This window comes from the organism of the source record quoted next (assembly GCF_019968955.1).
Source record: "MAG: Porospora cf. gigantea A chromosome Unknown PgA_NODE_197_length_29637_cov_371.439, whole genome shotgun sequence".
In the NCBI taxonomy this organism is placed as follows: domain Eukaryota; phylum Apicomplexa; class Conoidasida; order Eugregarinorida; family Porosporidae; genus Porospora; species Porospora cf. gigantea A.
Window position 1 is genome coordinate 342 of NW_027151485.1, and position 19,919 is coordinate 20,260.

The 19,919-nt window shown below is 53.7% G+C and overlaps 12 protein-coding genes across 23 annotated transcripts; 6 read left to right on the forward strand and 6 right to left on the reverse strand.

The window, feature by feature from the left end:
- Nucleotides 1-296: 296 nt before the first annotated feature.
- On the forward strand, nucleotides 297-914 carry KVP18_005109 (uncharacterized protein; the record flags this gene model as incomplete). Its single annotated transcript, XM_067949465.1, has 4 exons — nucleotides 297-464; nucleotides 494-592; nucleotides 623-783; nucleotides 812-914. The coding sequence occupies 4 exons, from the start codon at nucleotides 297-299 to the stop codon at nucleotides 912-914; spliced, it is 531 nt and encodes a 176-aa protein (XP_067811728.1).
- A 13-nt stretch (nucleotides 915-927) lies between these two features.
- On the reverse strand, nucleotides 928-1,795 carry KVP18_001190 (uncharacterized protein; the record flags this gene model as incomplete). 2 transcript variants are annotated; one of them, XM_067950948.1, is made up of 2 exons in its annotated part: nucleotides 928-1,214; nucleotides 1,243-1,795. In XM_067950948.1, 2 exons carry the CDS (start codon nucleotides 1,793-1,795, stop codon nucleotides 928-930), a joined length of 840 nt encoding a protein of 279 aa, XP_067811716.1. The 2 variants fall into 2 exon arrangements, with proteins under 2 accessions (XP_067811716.1, XP_067811715.1); XM_067950947.1 differs by lacking the exon at nucleotides 928-1,214 and having other exon boundaries at nucleotides 1,232-1,795.
- Nucleotides 1,796-1,824: 29 nt separating this feature from the next.
- On the reverse strand, nucleotides 1,825-3,382 carry KVP18_001196 (uncharacterized protein; the record flags this gene model as incomplete). 3 transcript variants are annotated; one of them, XM_067950964.1, is made up of 4 exons in its annotated part: nucleotides 1,844-1,912; nucleotides 1,939-3,010; nucleotides 3,039-3,126; nucleotides 3,154-3,382. In XM_067950964.1, the coding sequence occupies 4 exons, from the start codon at nucleotides 3,380-3,382 to the stop codon at nucleotides 1,844-1,846; spliced, it is 1,458 nt and encodes a 485-aa protein (XP_067811726.1). The 3 variants fall into 3 exon arrangements, with proteins under 3 accessions (XP_067811724.1, XP_067811726.1, XP_067811725.1); XM_067950962.1 differs by lacking the exons at nucleotides 3,039-3,126; nucleotides 3,154-3,382 and having other exon boundaries at nucleotides 1,825-2,949; XM_067950963.1 differs by lacking the exons at nucleotides 1,844-1,912; nucleotides 1,939-3,010 and having other exon boundaries at nucleotides 3,035-3,382.
- Nucleotides 3,383-3,665: 283 nt separating this feature from the next.
- KVP18_005110 (uncharacterized protein) lies at nucleotides 3,666-4,279 on the forward strand (the record flags this gene model as incomplete). Its single annotated transcript, XM_067949466.1, has 4 exons — nucleotides 3,666-3,809; nucleotides 3,838-4,049; nucleotides 4,090-4,177; nucleotides 4,205-4,279. The coding sequence occupies 4 exons, from the start codon at nucleotides 3,666-3,668 to the stop codon at nucleotides 4,277-4,279; spliced, it is 519 nt and encodes a 172-aa protein (XP_067811729.1).
- A 316-nt stretch (nucleotides 4,280-4,595) lies between these two features.
- On the forward strand, nucleotides 4,596-4,834 carry KVP18_001188 (uncharacterized protein; the record flags this gene model as incomplete). Its single annotated transcript, XM_067950944.1, has 2 exons — nucleotides 4,596-4,674; nucleotides 4,713-4,834. 2 exons carry the CDS (start codon nucleotides 4,596-4,598, stop codon nucleotides 4,832-4,834), a joined length of 201 nt encoding a protein of 66 aa, XP_067811712.1.
- Nucleotides 4,835-5,537: 703 nt separating this feature from the next.
- Nucleotides 5,538-10,017, reverse strand: KVP18_001186 (uncharacterized protein; the record flags this gene model as incomplete). 4 transcript variants are annotated; one of them, XM_067950940.1, is made up of 9 exons in its annotated part: nucleotides 5,618-5,758; nucleotides 5,787-6,265; nucleotides 6,635-7,454; nucleotides 7,495-7,980; nucleotides 8,011-8,133; nucleotides 8,199-8,538; nucleotides 8,565-8,959; nucleotides 9,027-9,833; nucleotides 9,862-10,017. In XM_067950940.1, the coding sequence occupies 9 exons, from the start codon at nucleotides 10,015-10,017 to the stop codon at nucleotides 5,618-5,620; spliced, it is 3,747 nt and encodes a 1,248-aa protein (XP_067811708.1). The 4 variants fall into 4 exon arrangements, with proteins under 4 accessions (XP_067811707.1, XP_067811708.1, XP_067811705.1 ...); XM_067950937.1 differs by lacking the exons at nucleotides 5,618-5,758; nucleotides 5,787-6,265; nucleotides 8,011-8,133; ... (2 more) ...; nucleotides 9,027-9,833; nucleotides 9,862-10,017 and having other exon boundaries at nucleotides 6,390-7,454; nucleotides 7,495-7,866; XM_067950939.1 differs by lacking the exons at nucleotides 6,635-7,454; nucleotides 7,495-7,980; nucleotides 8,011-8,133; ... (2 more) ...; nucleotides 9,027-9,833; nucleotides 9,862-10,017 and having other exon boundaries at nucleotides 5,538-6,371.
- On the forward strand, nucleotides 8,251-8,571 carry KVP18_001195 (uncharacterized protein; the record flags this gene model as incomplete). Its single annotated transcript, XM_067950961.1, has 1 exon — nucleotides 8,251-8,571. The coding sequence occupies one exon, from the start codon at nucleotides 8,251-8,253 to the stop codon at nucleotides 8,569-8,571; it is 321 nt and encodes a 106-aa protein (XP_067811723.1).
- Nucleotides 10,018-10,609: 592 nt separating the features above from the next.
- On the reverse strand, nucleotides 10,610-13,908 carry KVP18_001193 (uncharacterized protein; the record flags this gene model as incomplete). Of its 3 annotated transcripts, none has more annotated exons than XM_067950951.1 (3): nucleotides 10,610-12,404; nucleotides 12,432-12,835; nucleotides 12,886-13,680. In XM_067950951.1, the coding sequence occupies 3 exons, from the start codon at nucleotides 13,678-13,680 to the stop codon at nucleotides 10,610-10,612; spliced, it is 2,994 nt and encodes a 997-aa protein (XP_067811719.1). The 3 variants fall into 3 exon arrangements, with proteins under 3 accessions (XP_067811719.1, XP_067811720.1, XP_067811721.1); XM_067950952.1 differs by lacking the exon at nucleotides 12,886-13,680 and having other exon boundaries at nucleotides 10,610-12,178; nucleotides 12,218-12,404; nucleotides 12,432-12,778; XM_067950953.1 differs by lacking the exon at nucleotides 10,610-12,404 and having other exon boundaries at nucleotides 12,790-13,908.
- A 46-nt stretch (nucleotides 13,909-13,954) lies between these two features.
- On the reverse strand, nucleotides 13,955-14,545 carry KVP18_001197 (uncharacterized protein; the record flags this gene model as incomplete). Its single annotated transcript, XM_067950965.1, has 1 exon — nucleotides 13,955-14,545. One exon carries the CDS (start codon nucleotides 14,543-14,545, stop codon nucleotides 13,955-13,957), a length of 591 nt encoding a protein of 196 aa, XP_067811727.1.
- Nucleotides 14,546-14,585: 40 nt separating this feature from the next.
- Nucleotides 14,586-15,754, forward strand: KVP18_001189 (uncharacterized protein; the record flags this gene model as incomplete). Of its 2 annotated transcripts, XM_067950945.1 has the most annotated exons (2): nucleotides 14,586-14,607; nucleotides 14,631-15,754. In XM_067950945.1, the coding sequence occupies 2 exons, from the start codon at nucleotides 14,586-14,588 to the stop codon at nucleotides 15,752-15,754; spliced, it is 1,146 nt and encodes a 381-aa protein (XP_067811713.1). The 2 variants fall into 2 exon arrangements, with proteins under 2 accessions (XP_067811713.1, XP_067811714.1); XM_067950946.1 differs by lacking the exon at nucleotides 14,586-14,607 and having other exon boundaries at nucleotides 14,732-15,754.
- A 53-nt stretch (nucleotides 15,755-15,807) lies between these two features.
- KVP18_001194 (uncharacterized protein) lies at nucleotides 15,808-17,331 on the reverse strand (the record flags this gene model as incomplete). Its single annotated transcript, XM_067950954.1, has 1 exon — nucleotides 15,808-17,331. One exon carries the CDS (start codon nucleotides 17,329-17,331, stop codon nucleotides 15,808-15,810), a length of 1,524 nt encoding a protein of 507 aa, XP_067811722.1.
- Nucleotides 17,332-17,421: 90 nt separating this feature from the next.
- Nucleotides 17,422-19,801, forward strand: KVP18_001185 (uncharacterized protein; the record flags this gene model as incomplete). 3 transcript variants are annotated; one of them, XM_067950935.1, is made up of 2 exons in its annotated part: nucleotides 17,422-19,071; nucleotides 19,181-19,801. In XM_067950935.1, the coding sequence occupies 2 exons, from the start codon at nucleotides 17,422-17,424 to the stop codon at nucleotides 19,799-19,801; spliced, it is 2,271 nt and encodes a 756-aa protein (XP_067811703.1). The 3 variants fall into 3 exon arrangements, with proteins under 3 accessions (XP_067811703.1, XP_067811702.1, XP_067811704.1); XM_067950934.1 differs by lacking the exon at nucleotides 19,181-19,801 and having other exon boundaries at nucleotides 17,422-19,152; XM_067950936.1 differs by lacking the exon at nucleotides 17,422-19,071 and having other exon boundaries at nucleotides 19,163-19,801.
- Nucleotides 19,802-19,919: the final 118 nt, after the last annotated feature.

Sequence of the window (19,919 nt, forward strand, 5' to 3'; positions counted from 1 at the left end):
TGAGTGCCTAAAAGGAACACCACCGGTTTCCTCAGCAGCGGACTCAGCACTTTTCAAGCAGTTGAACTTCGTGATGGGTTGATTGTGCCATTCGTTGTGTAGGGCGTAGCCTTTTTCAAATGCTACTCTCTGTTCCTCCAACTGAGTGCCTTTTCTGTGTATCGATATATGGGGCTGTCACATTGCTGGCGTGATTTAGGTTGCTTGCTGCCGTATCATCAACGGTTGATGGCTGACGTGTGCGATAATCATTTTTCGCCGGCGAATCTCCCAATTCCGCCTTGAATCATCTGGAAATGTCCGATGAGACGACGAACTTATTAGACCTCCGGTCGCGGCAGTTTGATGACACTGTTTCTAACGACTTTGTGAAATCGTGGCGCGCTTCTGTGAGCTACACTGCCTACTGTATCGCGATGGCCTTCGCATCAGCATTGGTAATGTTTGGTATCTTCTCGCAACCGGTAGGTGAGGGAACTTCGTGCAGATCCAGAAAAACACTCCGGTGGCGCTCTGGGTGCAGATCGTAGATGCCGTGCTGGTGTTTCTGCTCATCATCGAAATCGGAATCGATATTCATGTCTACGGCCACGTAAGCCTTTGGGGAAGCAGGCTCACTCAGCGGTACTTTTACAAATTATCGAACATCTTCGATCTGGCAGTGGTGTTCACAGCAGTCATAGGAGCGGCTTTGCTATTTTTGGAGTATCGAGGCCTTTCCACGATCGATACCCGCATAGCAGTAACGTTGCTTTGTGTCCGGTACCTGTTCCAGACAGCACGGTGGGTGAGACAGACAGGCATCACGCAGGGTCATTCGATTCCTCTACGCTGCCAAACGATCGACGATACACCGAATGCGAATCCAGCAAGCCGACGACGTGGTGCTGCCGGAGGCGGAAGGCACAATCTGATCACTTCCCCAAATCAAATGCGTGCTCCGTCACGATATTTCCTCCGATAATAGTTAACACACCTCCGGAGTCGAACGCCTCCACTGGAATCAATAACTGCATTGTGGTGCCCGTCTTGTATCACTTTGAATTCTGCTTGACAGACCACGCACATTAAAGAGTCCACATCCCGGGCCGTCCCGCAGGATGGACATAGGATCCGAGCACATATCAAATCCAAATCTCCATCCTCTTCCAAGTCCTGCAGACTCCTGTGGCCGCCGAGATACACACCGTCAACTAGGACTTGAGGCACGACGTCTGCATATGACACCTTACTATCGCTCACTGGATTCTACAGGGTCGAGGCTGAGCAGAGCAGCAGCCTTCCACTCTTCAAGTAGATCCAAATCCATCAAGTTCATTGCTGAGGAAAACTCCTTGTTGGTGTTGATGAGTGTGTAAGGAATTCCTTTGCAGTTCAACAGATGCCGTATTCGAATCGATTCGAAGTACTTCAGCGGGAGACCAGACATCGTCGTGTGTATCGTAACTACCTCAGCGCAGTAATCGGCAGGTGAGTGGAATTCCTCAGCAAACTCGTCTGTGTGCAGGTCTTCCACGTACTGTTCGGGTTCTGCTTCGGGGTCTCCTACGTAGGCGTTGACGTTGTTCCATCCAGAAAGGAAGTCGTCAGCAACAGGAATCATCTCTGCCGGTTTTTCGCTGAATCCACTTTCGAAAAAGTCGTCGTCTGTTATTGTTGGGGCTAGCGTGTTTTCGCCGACGTTCCAATCATCGTACTGGGCCTCATCTGTCATTTTCGGAGCTCCCATATTTTCGTCGAGGTTCCAATAATCGTCCTCAAGTTCATCATACTCTTCCAGGTCCAAATCAGCCATAGAAATCGTGTATTGAATTCAATGTGTCATTAAGCGGCGCGCACGTGACTAGACTGGCGGACGTGGAATAGGCTCGGTAAGAGTCGTCTCAAACCTTCCGCCACGAATGGCGAGGAACTGTGTGAAATTGGCCAAAGGCTTACGTCAACGAAACCACCATCACACAGAGGGAATCGTTTCAGAACTCCCCCATTGAAGGTGTTAGCAACGTTCAGCTCGGAGGTTGGTAGGTAAAATGCGTCGTCTCCGGACCATACCAATGCATGGGGCTGCCGAAGCGTCCCAGACTGTATGCTCAATGACCGCCGTTCGAGCTCCACGAGGGGCATCGACGACGCATCAGAGTCGACCGCAAGTACGACACCTGTTAAGCCTTTAAAAGTCACGATCGTACCTCGAGGTAAGTCCTCCGTCGTGGATCGCAGGTGCAGCCCAAAGGGAAGATCGTCACGGCGTGAAGTGCACCGATGGTACTTGCGTGGAACCTTGTACACGTCGCTGGCTGGAACTGGTCTCGGTGGAGGCCTCTCGGAGGCCTTAGGGGCTCGCCACGCGAAAGGCATGCGACTAGTAGCCCTCTGATCGGGTTTCACAGAGCATAGTACCAAGCGAGGCGGTGATAGCGGCTGCGGTGTCACCAAGTGGGGGTGGCTGCACAGCAGCGGGACCGCCAGGAAGACGTGGTGAAAACAGGGGCCTACTTCTCGGACTGATGTTATCTTGGCAGTGTTGCGGTCCGATGACCACGCCAAGCCAAGACTCTTGGGACAGAACATGAATATCTTAGTCTGCCGTCGGCCGCCCTCACAAGCATCCCCGTCTGCCAAGCTCAACACCAGGCCGTGTTGAGCTAGCCGCTGCTGCCGTCTTCCTTGATCGTCCGGCCATATCGTAATGGGGTCTGCAGGGTCACTCGTAGGGACATGTGGTGGAAGGACTACGCTGGCTAAGGGTAGAGAGGTGAACTGGTAGGCTTCGCGAGGGTACGGACGACTCAGAGTCGGTGACATTAATGCAGCGAATGGCTGCGAACTTCTGAGCGCTAAAGGCAGCCCTCCTAATGAAACCACCGCCGTCCTGTTGTCCTCAACCCGGAACTGGTTGACTCCATGCGGATAGCACACTTCATAGTTCCACGACGACGTGCTCGTCATGTTAGCACACCAATGTTCAAGAGGGGCCACTAAGCCAACGAACGACGAAAGGTACGGAGGTCTGGGTTACTGCAGTAAACGAATCTCACTCCTCATGCCGCGTGGACTCCCAATCACAGAAGGCGCTTCCTCCAGCAGTGATGCGCATCGCACCAGGAAGCATGTCTGTTTTGATCACTGGTTGATAGCTCCTCAGCACCTCACCTCCCGGGTGCCTTGACGTATCACATTGCCACCGCACCACCACGGAGAACGAGCCAGATGGCGCCTCGTAGAGCTCTATCACCTCCCCACTGGCCTTCACCTCAGCCGAAAGGAAGGCAGCCACAGTATGCCTCGACTGGCCGTCGTAGACAGCACGGCCAGGGCAGAGCTCTATGATTTTGTTGTGAGGCGTCGTCCACGAAAAGCAAATCTCGCTGGCCCAACTCATACGTGAGAGACTGTGTGATTGGCAACCGCGTCTCACTATAGGTGATCTCGTGTCAGGCGCAGATCACGATGATCAGGCGACTCGGGCAGAAGCCCACAGGTTGCTTCATGCTCCCCTATGCGAAGCCCGATGCCAGTCACGTCAGTGATGACGTCGGTAGTCAGTTCCAGCCCATAAGCATCCCAGCTCCCCCACGAGGCAACGCTGCCTCTTGGGGTGAGTGAGGTCGCGAAACTCGCTAGCCAAGCGCAGCGAACCAAAAGCATCCACTTAAAATCGGAGAATGGCAGCGCCGTCAAGTGTGTCAGTCTTCCCTCCACCACCCCGCTGGGCCCTAGCACTGGAATCTGACGCAGCGCTTGCGGAGGCGGTGCCTCCGCCGTTGCCTGTGTCTTCTTACCAGTGCTTTGGTGTACCTTACTTTGCGGTGAGATTGGGGAAACTGTCAGATTCAGGTGGATCCTGAGACCATAGAGCAGCCTCTGGACTCGGACACGTCACTTCTTCTGCCCGAGGAGTCTCTGAAGGATTGCGTCACGCGGCTTGCACACGAGCTGGAGGCGGAGGTTCTGGGTCTGATTGGGACCCTTGCCGAGACAGGCCACCCTACTGAGCGCTCGGCATCCGCTTTCGTGAAGCGAATCGCCAAGATATACAAAAACACTCAGTGAGTAGTTATTCAGTGAGTAGTTATTTATTCGCTACAGCCACTGCTTGCAGAGACTCCGCGTGGACGAGGCGAAGGCATCCGTGGAACACCGGTTGCAAGCAGAAATCGACGAGAGGAAGAGGCTAGTAGGTGAAAACGGGGCATGCTCCCAGATACGCTGCATTGATGAGGTCTTCTCCGGAGACGAGCCTTCCGTGTTTATGTCTTCGTTCCCCTCCTTTGGGTGAATGTTCTGATGTCGTTCAGAATAATAAGTAACCGTCTCTTTCATCCCTGCACACATTATGTTTCGCCCCTTCTGTTTGGCCCTCTTTGGCGCCTTGCTTGCCCAGTCTGCAAAGTTACGGAAACCAGTCGAGCAGTGAGTGAGTTCTGCTACCAGCACGCAGAGCGTCGGCGTTACAAGATTTCGGGGCCCTTTTAAGTGGGGCCCTCGGCGGTGGTGGCGCAGGCGGAGGTAAGGGGGGGTTGGTCGGAGCGCTGGTTGGGTCTGTATCTGGCGCTGTGAACGCCAACCAGGGGGCTTTGGCTGTAAATCCACAGATGCCGTCATTGAACGGCGCCCCCGGAGCGCCAGAAGCTGCAGGCGCTGCTGGAACGCCGGGCGGAAAGGCACCCAGTGGTAAGCCCTCGGTTATCGTTCGTTTCACATTCTTCCAGCTGGCGGGATGAACAAAATGATTCTGTTAGTCCCAGTGGTGTTGGTTGTCGTAATGGTAATCGGCGGCGTCATCTACAGCAAATCCTCGAAGAAGAAATCAAAGAAGAAATCTCGCAAGTGACATGAAGATTGGGCGTGGAATTAATGAACGTTGACGCATCTCATCTCACTGCTTCCGCTTCTCCCCCTTAAAGTGTCGCAACAGTAGCCATATTAACGCAATCAGCAGCACTGCGCCAAGAAGACCGGCAAGTATCTCATAGACAACACTGTTGTCAGACGCATCTGGTTCTTGTAATTGTTGCAACTGGGAGACTGGGTGAAGCCTGTGGCCATGCCTGAGTGTTCTGGCGGATCCTACACAAAACAGAAACCAAATCATAGCGAATGGAAAAGCACACGCCACCAATGATTTATTCCTGACGACAACACGAAACGCGGCAGCTTAGTTTGAGGTGAAGAGGGATTCTAATATCGGGTGCTCCATGAGAGTCATTGAATCGCGTACGCGGTCCACGTCTGTGTTTTGGCGTCCAGTTCCCCACTGATGCCGGTTCCTACTGGCATAAGGAGGTCGACTGCCACCGTCTTGTCCTCGGCGACGGTGCCGACGACACAAACACTGGCCCCATCGGCGAATTGCTCTTCAGTTCCAGTACATTTTAGCAGGCCTACTTACTACTGACCCAGCCACCAACCTCCAATCGTGTCCAGCTGCATCGAGTCTGCGGAGGACGCCACCACCTTCCCTACAACCCTCACGCGTTTACCAACTGCGGAGGCTTCGATAGCACTGATATCGCTTAAAGCAGTTGCCATTTAATTTAGAAATATAAAAGGTCACAGATAGACTTGCAAGACAGAATCCACTTCTTACCAACATTAAATGTAGAAATATAAAAGGTCACAGATAGACTTGGAAGACAGAATCCACTCGCTGCCGGCAATAGAGACACTTGCTCATCTTGTTCTGGCGCTTCAGTGAATGGTAGCAGTCCATGCAGATCTTCAAGTGCCCACAAGGGACGGCAACCGCGTTGGCTGGCTGAATACATGCAGCTAGCGACACTCACCTTCTCCATACACACGATGCAGCTCTTACTGTCAGACGGAGACGCGACCTGCGGGGCGTCATCGTCGAGGCTGAACGGACAGGCCTTATTCGGATCAAGTGCTTGGAATAGGGAGTTCATGCAGTCAGAGTGCCCGTCCGCATACACACTTGGGGTCACGCTGTGATTCGTGAACACTACAGTTTCATTCACGGGGCTCTGAGGAGGCGCGTCAGCAGATTTCCGCCGTCGGCGGTGAGGCTTCGAGTGCTTCTTGACAGGTGTTGGAGGGCAGAGAAGCGGCGCTCCAGGATAGTTTTGGTCCACGAAATGATCGAACTGGGCTTTCTTGGCGTGGCTGCGGGATGGCCTGCCAGAATCTTCCCTCAATACAGCCACGGGGGAGTGGTGGAATCGGTCGTATCGGTCGCCTCGCTTCCCTCCACGGCGAACCCGAGCGACGTCGGCTTTATACGACTCCTGGTTGGCGGCCTTTGCCCCTGCAACACCCAAGGCTGCTACCCCGGCTGCTACGGCGCCGCCCACCACCCACTTCCAGCCGGATGGGCAGACGCATTCGGCTTGATTGCACTTTGGGCAAGTCATTTAACGTAAATTTAGTCATTATCTTGGAGCGAGGGGAGGGTCAGAGGGCAACGATGATGAGGAGGAGGAGGAAGAGTCCGCTCCAGAAGCTCTGTGGATGTACGAGGTTGGCGGGTCATCGAAATTGCGGTAGAATCCTGGCAGAGACCGGTAGGACACGGGAGAGACCTGGTCAGAGGAGTGGGGAGGTAACGGCCGACGACTCTGAGGGGTCATGTCTGGACGCGGACTCTGAGGTTGAACTCGGGTCACTGGGCTTTCACGAACTGGTAGTTGAGTCGTTGGACTTTCCAATGTCTCTGCGCTATCCGGGGCGTTGCGCGTGTCGGTAGAATCGTCCTCTTCTATCGTCGAGAGGGACGCCATCAGGGGTGGAAACCGTCTGTACTCGTCTGCAGCGTCAGCCTCCCCTATCGCGTACTCCACGAGTGTTGTCAGCTGCATTATTTGCTCTTGCAAAACGAGCATGTTGCCTCCGAGAACCTTCTTGATATTCTTCATCTTCATCTTGATTTTCCGGAGACCCATTGATTGTTGCCGTGCAATGTACTCCAGCACACTCAACCGACTCAGCGCCTCCATCAAGTCTTTGCTTTTGGCTGTTCCTGTCTTGAACCGCTGAGCACCCAGTAGGAACTCTTGAATAGATAAGCGACACTCAGGATCGTAGGGGTCAGCCAAGATGTCCAAAATAGAGTGCACATCATCTACCGTTGCGCAACCGAAGGACTTTAATAGCTTGTCAAACCCGGAAGTCGATGTGAGGATCTCGATGAACTCTCGTTTGGTTAATACGGTCTTCCTGGTGTAGCGTTCCAATCCTGATTGGAGTAGTCGTCGGCGGTTGCTGGTCTCAACCTCGTTTCGGTCTTCTTCATCCTTAGAAAAGTTGATGGCCGATTGTACAATAATGGCCGTGAGCAGATTGAGGAAGGCGAAGCAAGCTACAAAAATGAAGATCACAAAGAAGAACCAGACTCCTGGAGAGCAAACGAGTAGCGGGTCCACCAACTCTGCCCAGGCATCAAGCGTTAATATTTGAAAGAGTGTCCGCATTGACGACGACACGGTCCCAAAACGATACTGGAAAGGATGGATAGGTGTATAACTAAAAAAACCTCACCAAGGTGTACTCATTGATATCCACACCCACAAGGTCCATCTGCCAGCCGTCATACATTCCTTGGAAAGCGGGGTTGTAGCCAAAGAAGGACGTCGATGGCACTGAGAATATGAAAATAATCAGAAACCCAATGCCCATCCCCCAGAACAGCACCCTAATGCTATAAGTGATTCCGCGAACGAGAATCCAGAGCTCACGAAACAGACTGTCGAAGCGTACTAGCTTGACTAAGCGCAGAACTCGCAGCAGCCTGGCCACGGTGAAGCGCCGCCATGCCTTTGCGTCATAGGAGTCGAAGCCATGCAGCGCGCCGCACACTCCGTAGGGCAGCATCGACACGGCCAGGATGAGAAGGTCGTTCACAGAGAACATATCCACAAAGAATCGAGATCCGAAGAGACCCAAGCATAATGTGACCTCAGTCCAAAACCCGATCAGGTAGGAAAGCTCGACGGTCTCAGCCCAGTCAACGATAACCTGAAAGAACTACGTGGGCACGATGCATGGTAGGCCCACCTCATATTTCTTCGACTGGTACAGCTCCTTATTTCCGTATGTGAGTTCAATCGAGATGCACGCGGCATTTGTAATCGCGAAGAAGTCCACGATAATTTCCCAGATGTTACTTCGAAGGAATTTCTGAAAGTAAAATGCGATCGTAGAATAATGTTCAAGATATATTTGAACGAAAAAAACGATGTTACCTCCAGATGCAACCTGACCGGAGACGGCTCTAATGCAAGTCCATCCGCCTGAATGACGAAATCGCGCTCCCTGATGGCTTCCTCCTCGAAGGGTGCCAGTAGGTTACGGCTGATGTATCGCACGTACTGCGATGAAAACACTCGGGAGATATTCGAGCCGAAGATAGAGGCTGTGTTCGCCTCGCTGGCGGAGGCTCGTCGCTTCTTCTTCTTAGCGGGCCAGTCCACGTCGCCGTGCAGCGTTTCCTGCGGTGAGTTCTGGGCGCTGGATTGCCTTCTGACGTTGGAGTGCGTACTGAACCTGTTTCCATTTGAAGAGGAAGAATTGGAATCGGACGCGCTGTGTGCACTGGTAGGAGGCCTCACTCATTAAACGGAGCCATCGACATGCGGCGTGCCGCCAGCGACTCTAGGGCGTTTAGCGTCCGCTGTGAGGGCGGAGACCCATACATCTCTGGGGTCTGAGGTTCGGGTCCTGGCGGAGGCACACCCCAGTTTGGTTGAGCTTCTTCCTCTGCCGGGGGTTCCGGAGACCAGCTGCTACTAGAGGGCGACGCACTGTTATCTTCGACATCGCTACAAATTTGTCGAGAGCTGCGTGAAGAAGGGGAGTGAAAGTCCTTCAACAAATCTTCCGATGTTTTTTTCCCTCGTATAGCCTTGAACTCAAGTACGACGTCCTCAGGAGAAGTGGAGCTGGACTCACTGGACCTCCTAAAAACTTGAATGGGAGCTAAGCTGTACCGTCGAGCTTGTTTGTTCTGCATAAAAACACGTTTAACTATAACACCTTCGCTACGAGTCCACCAAAGATAGAACAGAGCTAACTTCATGTATCACAAACTCCAGTGTGGGCCGACTGAACAAACAGACCAGCACCTTCTCGATAGCGGCATGATCTTTTTTGTCTGCGTGGTCGAAGAAGCGCGAGTGTAGCCCAGTGTCCACAACTACCATAGCGTCAGCGTGCCTAGCTAGGATCTCATCTTCGAAGTTGGTGTAGGTGTACTGCGTGGACTTCTTCTTCTGGGACTTCGCAGGCAGGAGGACTCTGAGTAGACATAAGTAATGGCTGTGGAAGTAGAACTTTCTCTCAGCTTCATCGCATTCAGGCGTAGTTTGAGACCACTCAATGTCCTTCACTAGGGACTCAAACGAGTTGAGCACTATTTCGGGAGGCAGGTTAGGCATTCGGTGGTTGAGTAGCAGACCAACGTTGTTGCCAACTGCTTCTCTGGCTTCCTCGACCGTCGCCGCTTTCGCGTCGCGAGTGTACTGGGTGAGCACGGTGTCCCAGATGCTACCCTCAGTGCCATCAGTGTCGTCCACATGCTTGAGTATGTACGCCCGTACGGGCTCCAGCACATCCTGATACTGCGGTATGGAGAGAACTGTGGTAAACGCATACACTGAGCGGGCTTCATCTCGTGGTGACGGCTCCGAGGTCTTCTCGGTGTCCAGAACGGCGTCACAAAGCACTCCGCCCACGTTGGCCTGCTCACAGATAATTGTTGCAAGCGAGGAGTAATTCAGGTCAGGAATGATATGGGAGAAATACTGCTCGACATAGTTCTTAACAGGCTTGAAGTACTCTTGAGACATGTCGAAAAGCTCGAAGGAGACATCGATGGAGTTCTGCATTCCCCTTCCTCATTTCTCTCACGAAATCAGCATCAGACGCCTCGGAAGACGACTCCGCCTGCGCGCTGTCCTGGTTGAATGATTCGGGGTAATCATGCTTCTCCCGAGTGTGAAGCATCACCGCCTCATCCTGGCTGTCACTATCGTCAGCTCGCAGCCGTTTGCGTTCTTGAGGCATGTATGAATTTCGGCTTTTAGGGTATTGTGGCACTTGCTCACACTAACACGTTTAGATGGTCGTGAGGGCTCTCTGTCACGATTCACGGGACGTGACGCAGGGGCATCGGATTTCAGACAGTTCTAAAGCTCGTTCTCGGATTTCAGATATTTCTAAAGCGACCGCTCTTCACGGCCCAACCCTGCTTTGGTGCTACTGTTTGTTGGTGTCATTTCTCGCTGTTATGGGTAACGTTCACACTCCACACCGAAGCACCTAACTCTGGGGGTTCAGCCTGAGACGGCCACCGCCGGCCTTGCTGATCTTGGCGTACCGACGACGAAACACAGTTCGGCGGCGAGCGCGGCCAGTCACAGGGCGTTTCTTCTCCTTCTTCTCGATTTTGGGAGTCTGGTTACGGACCTTACCAGCAGAAGAGAGTGAACCGTGAACTTTTCCCATCGCAGTGTTGGCGTGCACTAAACCTCGATTTCTGATGAACCGTTTTGTCTCTGGTTCAAGTGGAAGCCTCCCCCACGGTTGATCGGTTGGTCAATCGTTTTACACTGCACATGTTTAACAGCATCTTCTCTTGAAATTCGGCTGCTCGTTCTCACCGGGATAAAATTTTGGCCAGGGTCTCAGACAAGTGCACCTCCACAGAGATGTCCTTAACGTCCACTCCAGTGAACTCGTTCGTATTTACAGACCATGCGAGTCTTAAGTCAGGACGGTTGTCCAGCAAGGTGTTTACATCCTCTATACGAACCGTTTGTTGGCCTTTGCCAAACATGCTGTCAACGACAACGGCTAATCGGTCCTGGATCTCCTTCGCGTTCGCAGGAATCATAGGGTGTCGATGTTCCAATATTCGATCCATTTGACCGCATATCTGGTCCTCTATACGCCGACTAGTGCTTCGGCGAAGTCTTTCAGCCTCTCGCCGGATGTCTGCTTGCTTCTCGCGGATCTCTGACATCACCTCTTCACGACCGTCAGAAGAGTCCGCTGTGACCTCTAATCCAAGTAGAAGCCGTTTCTGGTCCTCAGCGAGGCCGTCCAGGTCTTCGTCAGGAGCAGGAGTCTTTATGAGATGCCTTGCTATCAGTACGGCTCTTTGTAGTAGCTGGAGAAGTCGGGATTCAATATCTCCAACTCGATGTTCTACCTTGCTCAGAAAGCGTTCAGCCAAGCCTCTGTTTGATGGTAGGAGTGTGGTGGAGCTCAATACGTCATCCAAGCAGGTTCTCTGTCCCTCTAGCACTAACAGTTCGGGCTGAAGCTGGCTTAGCTCGTCCCTCACGAGCTGCATCTGGATCTGAGCCTCTGTGCGGGTCAAGGCACATGGACAGTCACAGGAAAAGTCCCGAATCACGTCTCCACTCGACTCCGTGCCCGCAGAATCCAGATCTTCCACCACCGACTTCGGAGAGGAGGCTGGCCTGTCCATAACCACATCTTCATTCGCCTTCTCTCCCAGATGTAACCACCGCACAGTTCTCATATCGCCGACTGCCATTTCCGCCAAATGCGGATAGTACGCAGTAACTACACGGTCTGCGTCGTTGTCGTTGTCCATCCTGAATATCGGGCGCATCTTCTGGGGCTGATACATCACATTACTTAAAGCGAAGTGCTGCAGAAGATCCAGCTTGCCCTGTAGACGCCCGTAGGTCAAGGCACAGATCTTCGTTGAATGCACGCTTGTCCACCTCTTCCCTTGGAACCGCATGTAGAAGACGGGTATTTTGCTGTAATCAGGGAAGTTGATGAAACCGTAGCCCACATTGCAAAACTTGCTCTTGTTCTTGAAATCGATTGGGACGTACACGAAGTCCAGTATGTCCTCAAAGTCGGCCAACAGTTCGAGGAGGTCGTCAAGGGTTAGTTTGTTGGGAATGTTCCGGATCATTAGTGTGGTGCGTGTGTCTTGGCCGTGGATGATCTTGCCGAGGTGCACTTTATACACTGAAGGATCCACATTTTTGCTGGAAGGATCCACATTTTTGCTGAAAGGCTCCACGGCGGCTTTCTGGTTCGAATCAGTCTCCGAACCCAGAGACCTCTTAGGGGTCGCTCCAGGAAGGGCCTGGGGGTCAACAGGCTCCTCAGCAGCCGGCAACTGCGCGAGAACCTCGATCATATCGCCTACCCCCAGCGGTTTAAAGCTGTGGTCCACATCCTGCAACCGAGATGAGAAAGAAACAACGTGAACACCTACCCTCCAGGGCAACGGGACCTTCGAGGTGTGATCCTCGGCCTTGCCTGCGGGGGGTGCCACACAAACTAGCCGCATTGTCGGAGTCTCCTCCTCAAACGTATCCACGAAGTCCATCTTCCTAAGGGAGCGGCGTGTGCGAATGCGCTTTTTCTTGCTGGTTGTCGATCCAGCAGATTCGTATTCAAAGCTGCTATACATATGCTTAATGCCTCACCGCCCCCCAAGCTCATCGTCTGTAGATCCTTCGACCTTCTGACAGACATCGGTCCAGCCCACTACTTGCGAGGTCGATGGGAGCTCATCGCTCAACTGATTCGACTCGTCCGGAACGAAAAGATCCTCTTCGCTGGAGTCCTGCGCATTAGACCTGAGAGGTGTTAGGAGGTCGACTCGTAGCTGGTCGGCGAGCGCCCACAGAATCTTGCGAGCGGTCGTCGATGATACAGTGATTCCCCCCTCTTGTCGGGCCTCAGGTCCGGCTGTGAATACTACTGAATACTGCTTGTTCTCTTCAGCTGATTCACTGATGCTAATGTTCGTCAAAAGCGACACTGCACGCATATATGCTTTTTTCATCTCCGCACGAGAAGCTTCTCCAATCGTTGAATGAATTCCGCCCTGTCGGCAAACTTATTTGCACGTGGAAGGGCGGTATTCTCGGAGCTCACAGATTCCTGAAGGACTGCGATTTTAGGAGGATCCGAACGGGAACTGGGAGGTTTGCCGCTCTCCTCAATGTCGCACTGTGTCGCTCTGTTAGCACTTGAGGTCCCCTCCATCACGTCGTGAATGAGCCCTTGTATTTCGGTCTTGAGGCGTTCCATGTCGTCCTCAAGAGCCTGTTTCTGTAGTCTAGTCCGGCGAACGTTAGTTTTGGTGTCGCACCAGCGCCGCTCGTAATCAGCCAACTTCTCTATCCAGGAGATGGGAGATATGGAGCTGGCGCTAGATCTGCTGTCCTGCTCAGGGTTTACGCTGGTCAAATCGAGATGAATGGAGTCCACCTCTCCTGGAGTGGTTCCCACGGGAGAGGAGTCTCTGGCCACTTCTTCCAGAGGGCTGTCTATCGCCGGGACTGATGCTGGAGGACTGTCTGCCGCCGAGATTGATGCTGGAGGACTGTCTGCCGCCGGCGCTGCTTCTGGATCACTGTCTCTGGCAGACGAGTATTCAGAATCTGACCAGCTACCTGACACATCGAATATCTCGGTGACCAGTCTGCCGATGGCAGCATCGCCGTAGTCGCTATTCACCCCTGGCTCTTCGACGGCGCACGTTGGCGGCGCGGTACTCTGGAGCGGTGTGGAATCAGCTTTAACACTAGTGGGTTCCTTCACGATAACCGAAGCTAGCGGCTCAAAAAAGTACTCCTGGTATCGTCCTGAGGGTTGTGGCTGGTTGTCGACTGGATATGGCGTTGATGGTCGTCGTGGTGCGTTCTTTGGCGTTTTCCGCCGCCTCATCGATGGTCCATTGGGTTTCTTCTGCGTCTGTGGTTCGTTTGGCGCATTGGTCTCTTCCACGTTCAGCGATACCGGTGGTTCAGGCGCATGAGGACAGTGCTGTGCGATCCTCGGCGCACCATGAGGGTTCACAGCGAGACACCAGCTGCTACGGTGCCGCTCCTGCTTCTCATCCAACGCCTTATTGGTCTGTTCAATCTGGTGTTGTATGGATCTCAGGAGGCGCATGCACTTCTGTTCATCTCCATCACTATTCGGCATTCACCGGCAAAAATTACATATCATGCGCAAGAAAGCTTGTCGGCACTTCGTACACTTCGCGTGTGTCTTCCACGCTTACTATTGTGGCTCTGGCAGCCGGTTGATGGCTTTCGTCGAATTCTCGTATGACAGGTAACTGAGGCTTGACTTTTGGAGGGTCCGCCGACTGCTTATCCCAAAGTGGGGTGAAGACGCGGTTGAAGGTAGAGCGTGACGCCTCGGTTACCGAGTTCATGGCGTTGATGGCTTCGACGAGGCTGCTGTCATACCACGTGCCTCTAACTCCGCTGCCATCGCTACTCACCTCCAATTCACTGCAGCCTTGGAGCATCTTCTGCAGCGTAGGATCCGACATGTCGATTTTGGGCACTCCAAATCGCTTTGCGGCCTCCTCGGAGCTCATATCTGAGGCCCTGGGGCCAGGAGTGGGTCCCCAAGGTAGAGTTGGAGGGTCGTACCTCTCAGGTTGAGGCACATCGAATTTCATATGGCCGCTGGGTTTCGCGGGCTTGGATCCCTGCGTAAGCAGGGAGGCCATCATGGCCAGCTGGCCCATTACGGAAGTGTCGCCGCTGGGAAGCTGTTCAGGCGTGTCTGCCGTCATGGTGTGCAATACGCAATAGTGCACACCAAATTTACTGGTGATGGGCAACTTTCATCCTGCAGGTAGGTAGCGTCACCAACCTTAGTTACTCATCTCCTTCTAGCGAGGAAAAAGGTAGCATCCTGTCTGTCTACAGTACCAAGTCTGCAGGAGGCCGCCGAGGGGTGCGTTCGGCTGACTGAGTACATGGACGAAAGTTTTGAGCAGAAGTATGTCCGACAAGAGCCTCTGGAGGTGACTGCTGAATGCTCCGTGTACCGCTGCATTAATCGGACCTCTAAATCTCTCTTCACGATGAAGGTGGCATTTGCGGACACACCGCCAAGAACCCGAGCCTTGCAGTCGGAGATAACGTTGCTCAAGTACCTGGGCACTCTTAGTCCTTTCATTGTGAACCTATGGGACTATAGCTCCCGAAACTTCGACGTGGAAAGCATGGAAGCTGGAAAGCAGGGCACGTGTTCTGCGAAGATTCAAGAGGTCGTCTTCGTGATGGACAATTTCGACTCGGATCTGCTCCGGCTTGCCCGGTCGAAATCTCTCACTGAGGGCGACCTGAAGAGCATAGCCCGTCAGCTGCTTCGAGGCCTACAGTACGTCCACAACCATGACGTCGTACATCAGTTCGTCCGTCCAGCCGCTGTCAAGGTGGTGGAGTCCGCGTCTGTTAACAAGCTCAAGCTCGGCTGCTTCCACAGGGCCACTCGTGGGGTGGAGCCCTTTTTGCAGCCAGAAAACGCGATGGACGCGAACTTCTTCGCGCCAGAACTTTTGCGCGGAGGACCTTTAACGTCCAAAGCTGATATTTGGGCGGCAGGTTTGACACTGTTTTTCTGCCTGCACAGGTATCTGCCCTTTTCAGGAGACTGCGTGTTCACAACCTACGCAAACATTATGCAGCTGGATGCTCGGAAACTACCCCACTTCCTGTGGGCCTCCCCAGACTCGCTCTACTTAACCCCAGGAGTCAAGCACTTCCTGGAATCAATGCTACACCCTGATCCACTAAAGCGCCTTACAGCGGAAGCCGCCCTGAATCACCGTTGGATCCGCGTGCCTGAGCCAGTGCCTCCAAAGATAGACATGAAGATACTCCAGTCTAACAAAGAAGACATTCCACCCTCCAGCAAATCTGGAAGCAGCCGCCCTCCCCTGGTTCCACGGTTGGATCTTAGCCAGCTCTCAGAGAATGTCGAGACGTTATGTTAGCTAATCTGCTGCCAGAAAAGTTGGCGCCCACACATTCCCATACCCAAATGTCCTCAACGTAATTCACAGGCGTTTGGCACGAAAAGAGTGCCTGCGGTTGTGTCGTCTCGCTGCCGCTTCGATGAGCGCTCATAAGCCCATGCAGTGAGCAATGAAGCCGCCGAACCCAGATAGCCTGAGGGCACAGCTTCCAAAAGGCCGCCTCCTGACCGACCAAAAGAGCTGTGCGCGTCCCATAAGCCATCGGAGCCGTTGACCAGCAATGTGTGGCAGTTGGGGGTGGGTGTAAGGATGCGGAAGTCGATGTCTCGTTCTTCAAGTCGGTACCTGCGGAGGAACGACAGAGGAGAAATATCCCCTAGGCCACCAGTTGGCTGCAGGGCTGATGCCCTCAAGGAAGGCAGTGATGCCCAGCCCACATACTTCTCGTAGAACGTGATACACATAGTCCAGTGCCCTGAGAAGGCAGCTGCGTCGCCCAGCCGCCGTAAGATGCTGCCGCGGTCTTCAGCCTCTCCCTCAGCGACCACCAAAGTTCCAGAACACAACACTGTGGGAAGAGATTCCTCCACAACACGGCGTTCCAAGGCGGCGAGGTCTAAGGCAGGAGAGTGTGGTAACACTGGTGGGTATGCCTGTTGCAGGCGGTACTTGACTAGGGCGAACATTCGTCGGCGCTCATCCTTGTTGGTGGCGTTCTGATCGGCAGTTAAGAAGCCTGAAGTAGACACCTGGCGTCGTAGGTCGTTCGTCGAGTAGGTAATCCTATAGATTCTCGAGTCACCAAGCGCGCCTGAAACCACCAACCTCCTTCCGTCAGCTAAAGAGAACAACAACGACACTGAGAACGTGCTTCCGGCAGAACGCATGTGTGACCTTGTCAGGGGGTCCGTCAGAAGCCGCTCTTGAACGTGGTCGACGAGTTGGATGAGGAGCCGCTTAAAAGGCTCAGGGTGTTTCCGAAAGGACATCTTCTGAACCGCGGCTTGTGTATGGTTGGACGTGAAAAAGCGGAAAGAGTGCCAGACAGCCGACTTGGACAGCACCCTTGCTACGTGGTGATCTCCATGTCCGTCCGCCACGACCGTCACGTGCGCCCGAACCACTGGGACCTCAGCATCCGGCTTGAACTCCTTGTTGAGAACAGCAGCCGCATCGTTCCGAAGGAAGAACACCCCTGCCATCGCGGCATCTTCGTTGGGCCTCGTGGCAGGTCCATGCTTGAGTGGCTTGTTATTGGCCAAGGTCGCAGCCGAGTAGTAGCAGTGCGTTAACGTAGGAGAGATGTGCCCCTTAGAAGCGTCATCAAACTCTGGGAACGGCTCGGCGCCCTCTACATGGTTGTAAAGCGGGTTGCTGAACGCAAAGTGATATTTGTGACGCTCTTTTTTTCGTTTTCGCGGCGGAATCGGAAGTCTTTTTTTTCGAGGGGGGCCTATGTTGAGAGCGCCGTCGAGCTTCAAAGGGGGTGCGTTCTGACGCAGATCCTCGTCAGACCCCACGAAGTCAGAAAAACTGTCGAAAGAGAAAGCCGACGCAGTGGCCATCGCGGATGCTAGGAGCAGTGCCGTCTTCATAGAGGTGCACTATTAGGGTGCACCTCGGTTAGGGTCGAGCCTGTGTTGGAGTGTCATTATCAAAAGGTGTCAGAAACTCCTAAATAGCCCATGTCTGACCGACGCCGGCTAATCTTGAGCCTAGCCGTGGCCGTTACCTCAGCGCTGGCGGCCTACACATGCATCAGAATGCGCGGACGCTCCCCCAAAAAGGTCCAGCAGCGCCCGCCCGTGCATGTTTACTACGGGACTCAAAGTGGAACCGCGCAGGCATTCGCAGAGGAGCTGGTCCGTGACCTCAACGGGCGTGGCACAACCGCGAAGCTGCAGGACCTGGAACAATGGAAACCCGCCGCTTGGGTTGGTGAGGAAGGATCGCCGAACCTCCCCGAGACACAAATGTCGCTGGACGACCCCGAGAGCCTGCATCTGGACACAGACCTATGCCAGTGGGCGATTTTGATCGTTTCAACGTACGGTGACGGGGAGCCACCAGACGGATGTCTAAACTTTTTTAGATACATAGGCAGCAAGAAACGAGAGAGGAGGTGTCTGAGCCACGTGAAGTTCGCTGTCTTTGGGTTGGGATCAACGGAGTACACGCACTTCAACGCGGCTGCGAAAAAGCTGCAGCGGCACTTGATCCGGCTGGGCGGAGTTCAGATTGTTCCATCGCATATGGGTGATGATGCGGGCGACATTGAACTCGACTGGAAGCGGTGGAAGGAGGGTACTCTCTTGCCTTTTTTGGACGGGGTTTTGCCTCCCAGCGGCATTACAGCTCCAGCATCTCCTTCGAACCGCTGTGACTCGGAGTCCGCTTTCGTCCGTTGCAGCGTGACCGGCGTTCATGAGCTTATGCAAGACTCTTCCGAGGTGACGACCAAATTGGTGACCTTTGAGGCGGATTCTCCGCTGTCGTACGGGCCAGGGGACTCCTTCGCTCTGCAGCCTCGATTGGCCCACGACCTGGCACTACGGCGTATGGCTACGTTATCGGCCATTGTCAAGCCCACTGGGTGGATAGTCACTGAGGAGGACTGGCTTGTAGTCAAGCAGTCTCGCTTGCAGTTGGATGAGCTGGTGGCTATTCTGTCTTTGGACCCAAAGCAAGCCATGTCTCACGTTTCGGCACCCAGTCCAAGGTATTATTCTGTGTGCAACCCTGGCCGATGTGAGATTGCCGTCGTGCAGCACGTATACGACCGACCACCATTGGACAGCTTTTATGCTCTGTTGATGGCCAAGCAGCTGCCGTTCAGTCGCATTCCCAAGCGGTCCATCCAAGCTACGGGTCTGGTTTCGACCTCCTTGTGCAATGCGAAGATCGGCGAAGGATTCCAGGTGAAGGTGTGTAGAGGCCTGGACCTCCAGATAGATGGCCCGTTGCTGTGCGTGGCCACTGGTACCGGCGTGGCCCCTTTCAGGGCGCTGTGGAGGTCGAGCAAGCAACTGCTTCCCTCGGTTCCACGCTGGCTGCTCTACGGTATCCGAGACCAGGAAAAGGATTGGCTTTTTAAGGAGGAGATGTCACGAGGTGTTCCCTACTTTACCAAGGTGCAAGTATGTACCTCCAGACAAGCCGCTGATGACAGGCCGATGCCAGGCATGGAGGTGCAGGGCCCGGTTCGGGTTACAGGCGCACTGCTTTCGCTGGCGGAGGACGTCTGGGACACGTTCTTAGCTCCCGAGGCGGGTGGAACACTCATTCTGTGCGGCAGTCGCGAAATGTGCACTGACGTGATTGCATGGGTGCGTGCAGTGGGTGAAAGAAGAGGGTTTGAGGATTTCCACTCTGTGATGATGCGAGAGAAGAGGCTCAAGATGGAACTATTTTGGTAAAATCGGTAATATGGATGCTCGACGTCAGAAACTGGCGGGGTTGAAGGAGCGCATCAACAAGAGCCAACAGCAGAACCTTAGGGAGAGCCTGGAGGAGAAGAAGCTGTTGAAGGATCCTCTCTACGCGAAGGGTCGCCAGAAGGCCGCTGCCAAGGATCACGACGCAGAGAAGCCGGATGATGAGGATTCTAAGCGCGATCCTCAACTGGACGAGCCAGCCCAAGCAGCCCTAAATCGAAAAAGGAAACGCGAGTGGAAGGAGGAAAACGTTCACTTCGGGTGGAACTACTTTAACAACGACGCCCTATACAGGGCACACAACAAGCGGCTGAATGAAACTGTCTTTTGGGAAGGAGAATATGCCAAGCAGGAGGAAGAGATGGGCGAGAAGGTTTTCACCGCGCCCCGCCACGCCATCGTGCCGTCTCACAAGCCCACGGACAAAGCCAAAGAGCGGCTAGCTAGCATGGTTGAGAAACAGCTTGCCCAACGGGCTAAATTCAAAAGACGACGGTCTGAGTACGTGGATGAGGAAACAATCGACTACATCAACGATCGGAACCGTCACTTCAACAAGAAGCTCGAACGGCATTTCGATACGTACAGCCTGCAGTACAAGCAGAATCTGGAGAGAGGCACGAATGTTTAGGTTCGGCTGCGAAGTGTTAACTGCTGAAAAGGGGACGCTGGACTCCACTGACGATGTTTCTGGCACTCAATGTGACAAGGAGTCCGACATGGTCACACGACGTACACAAGCAAAGCAG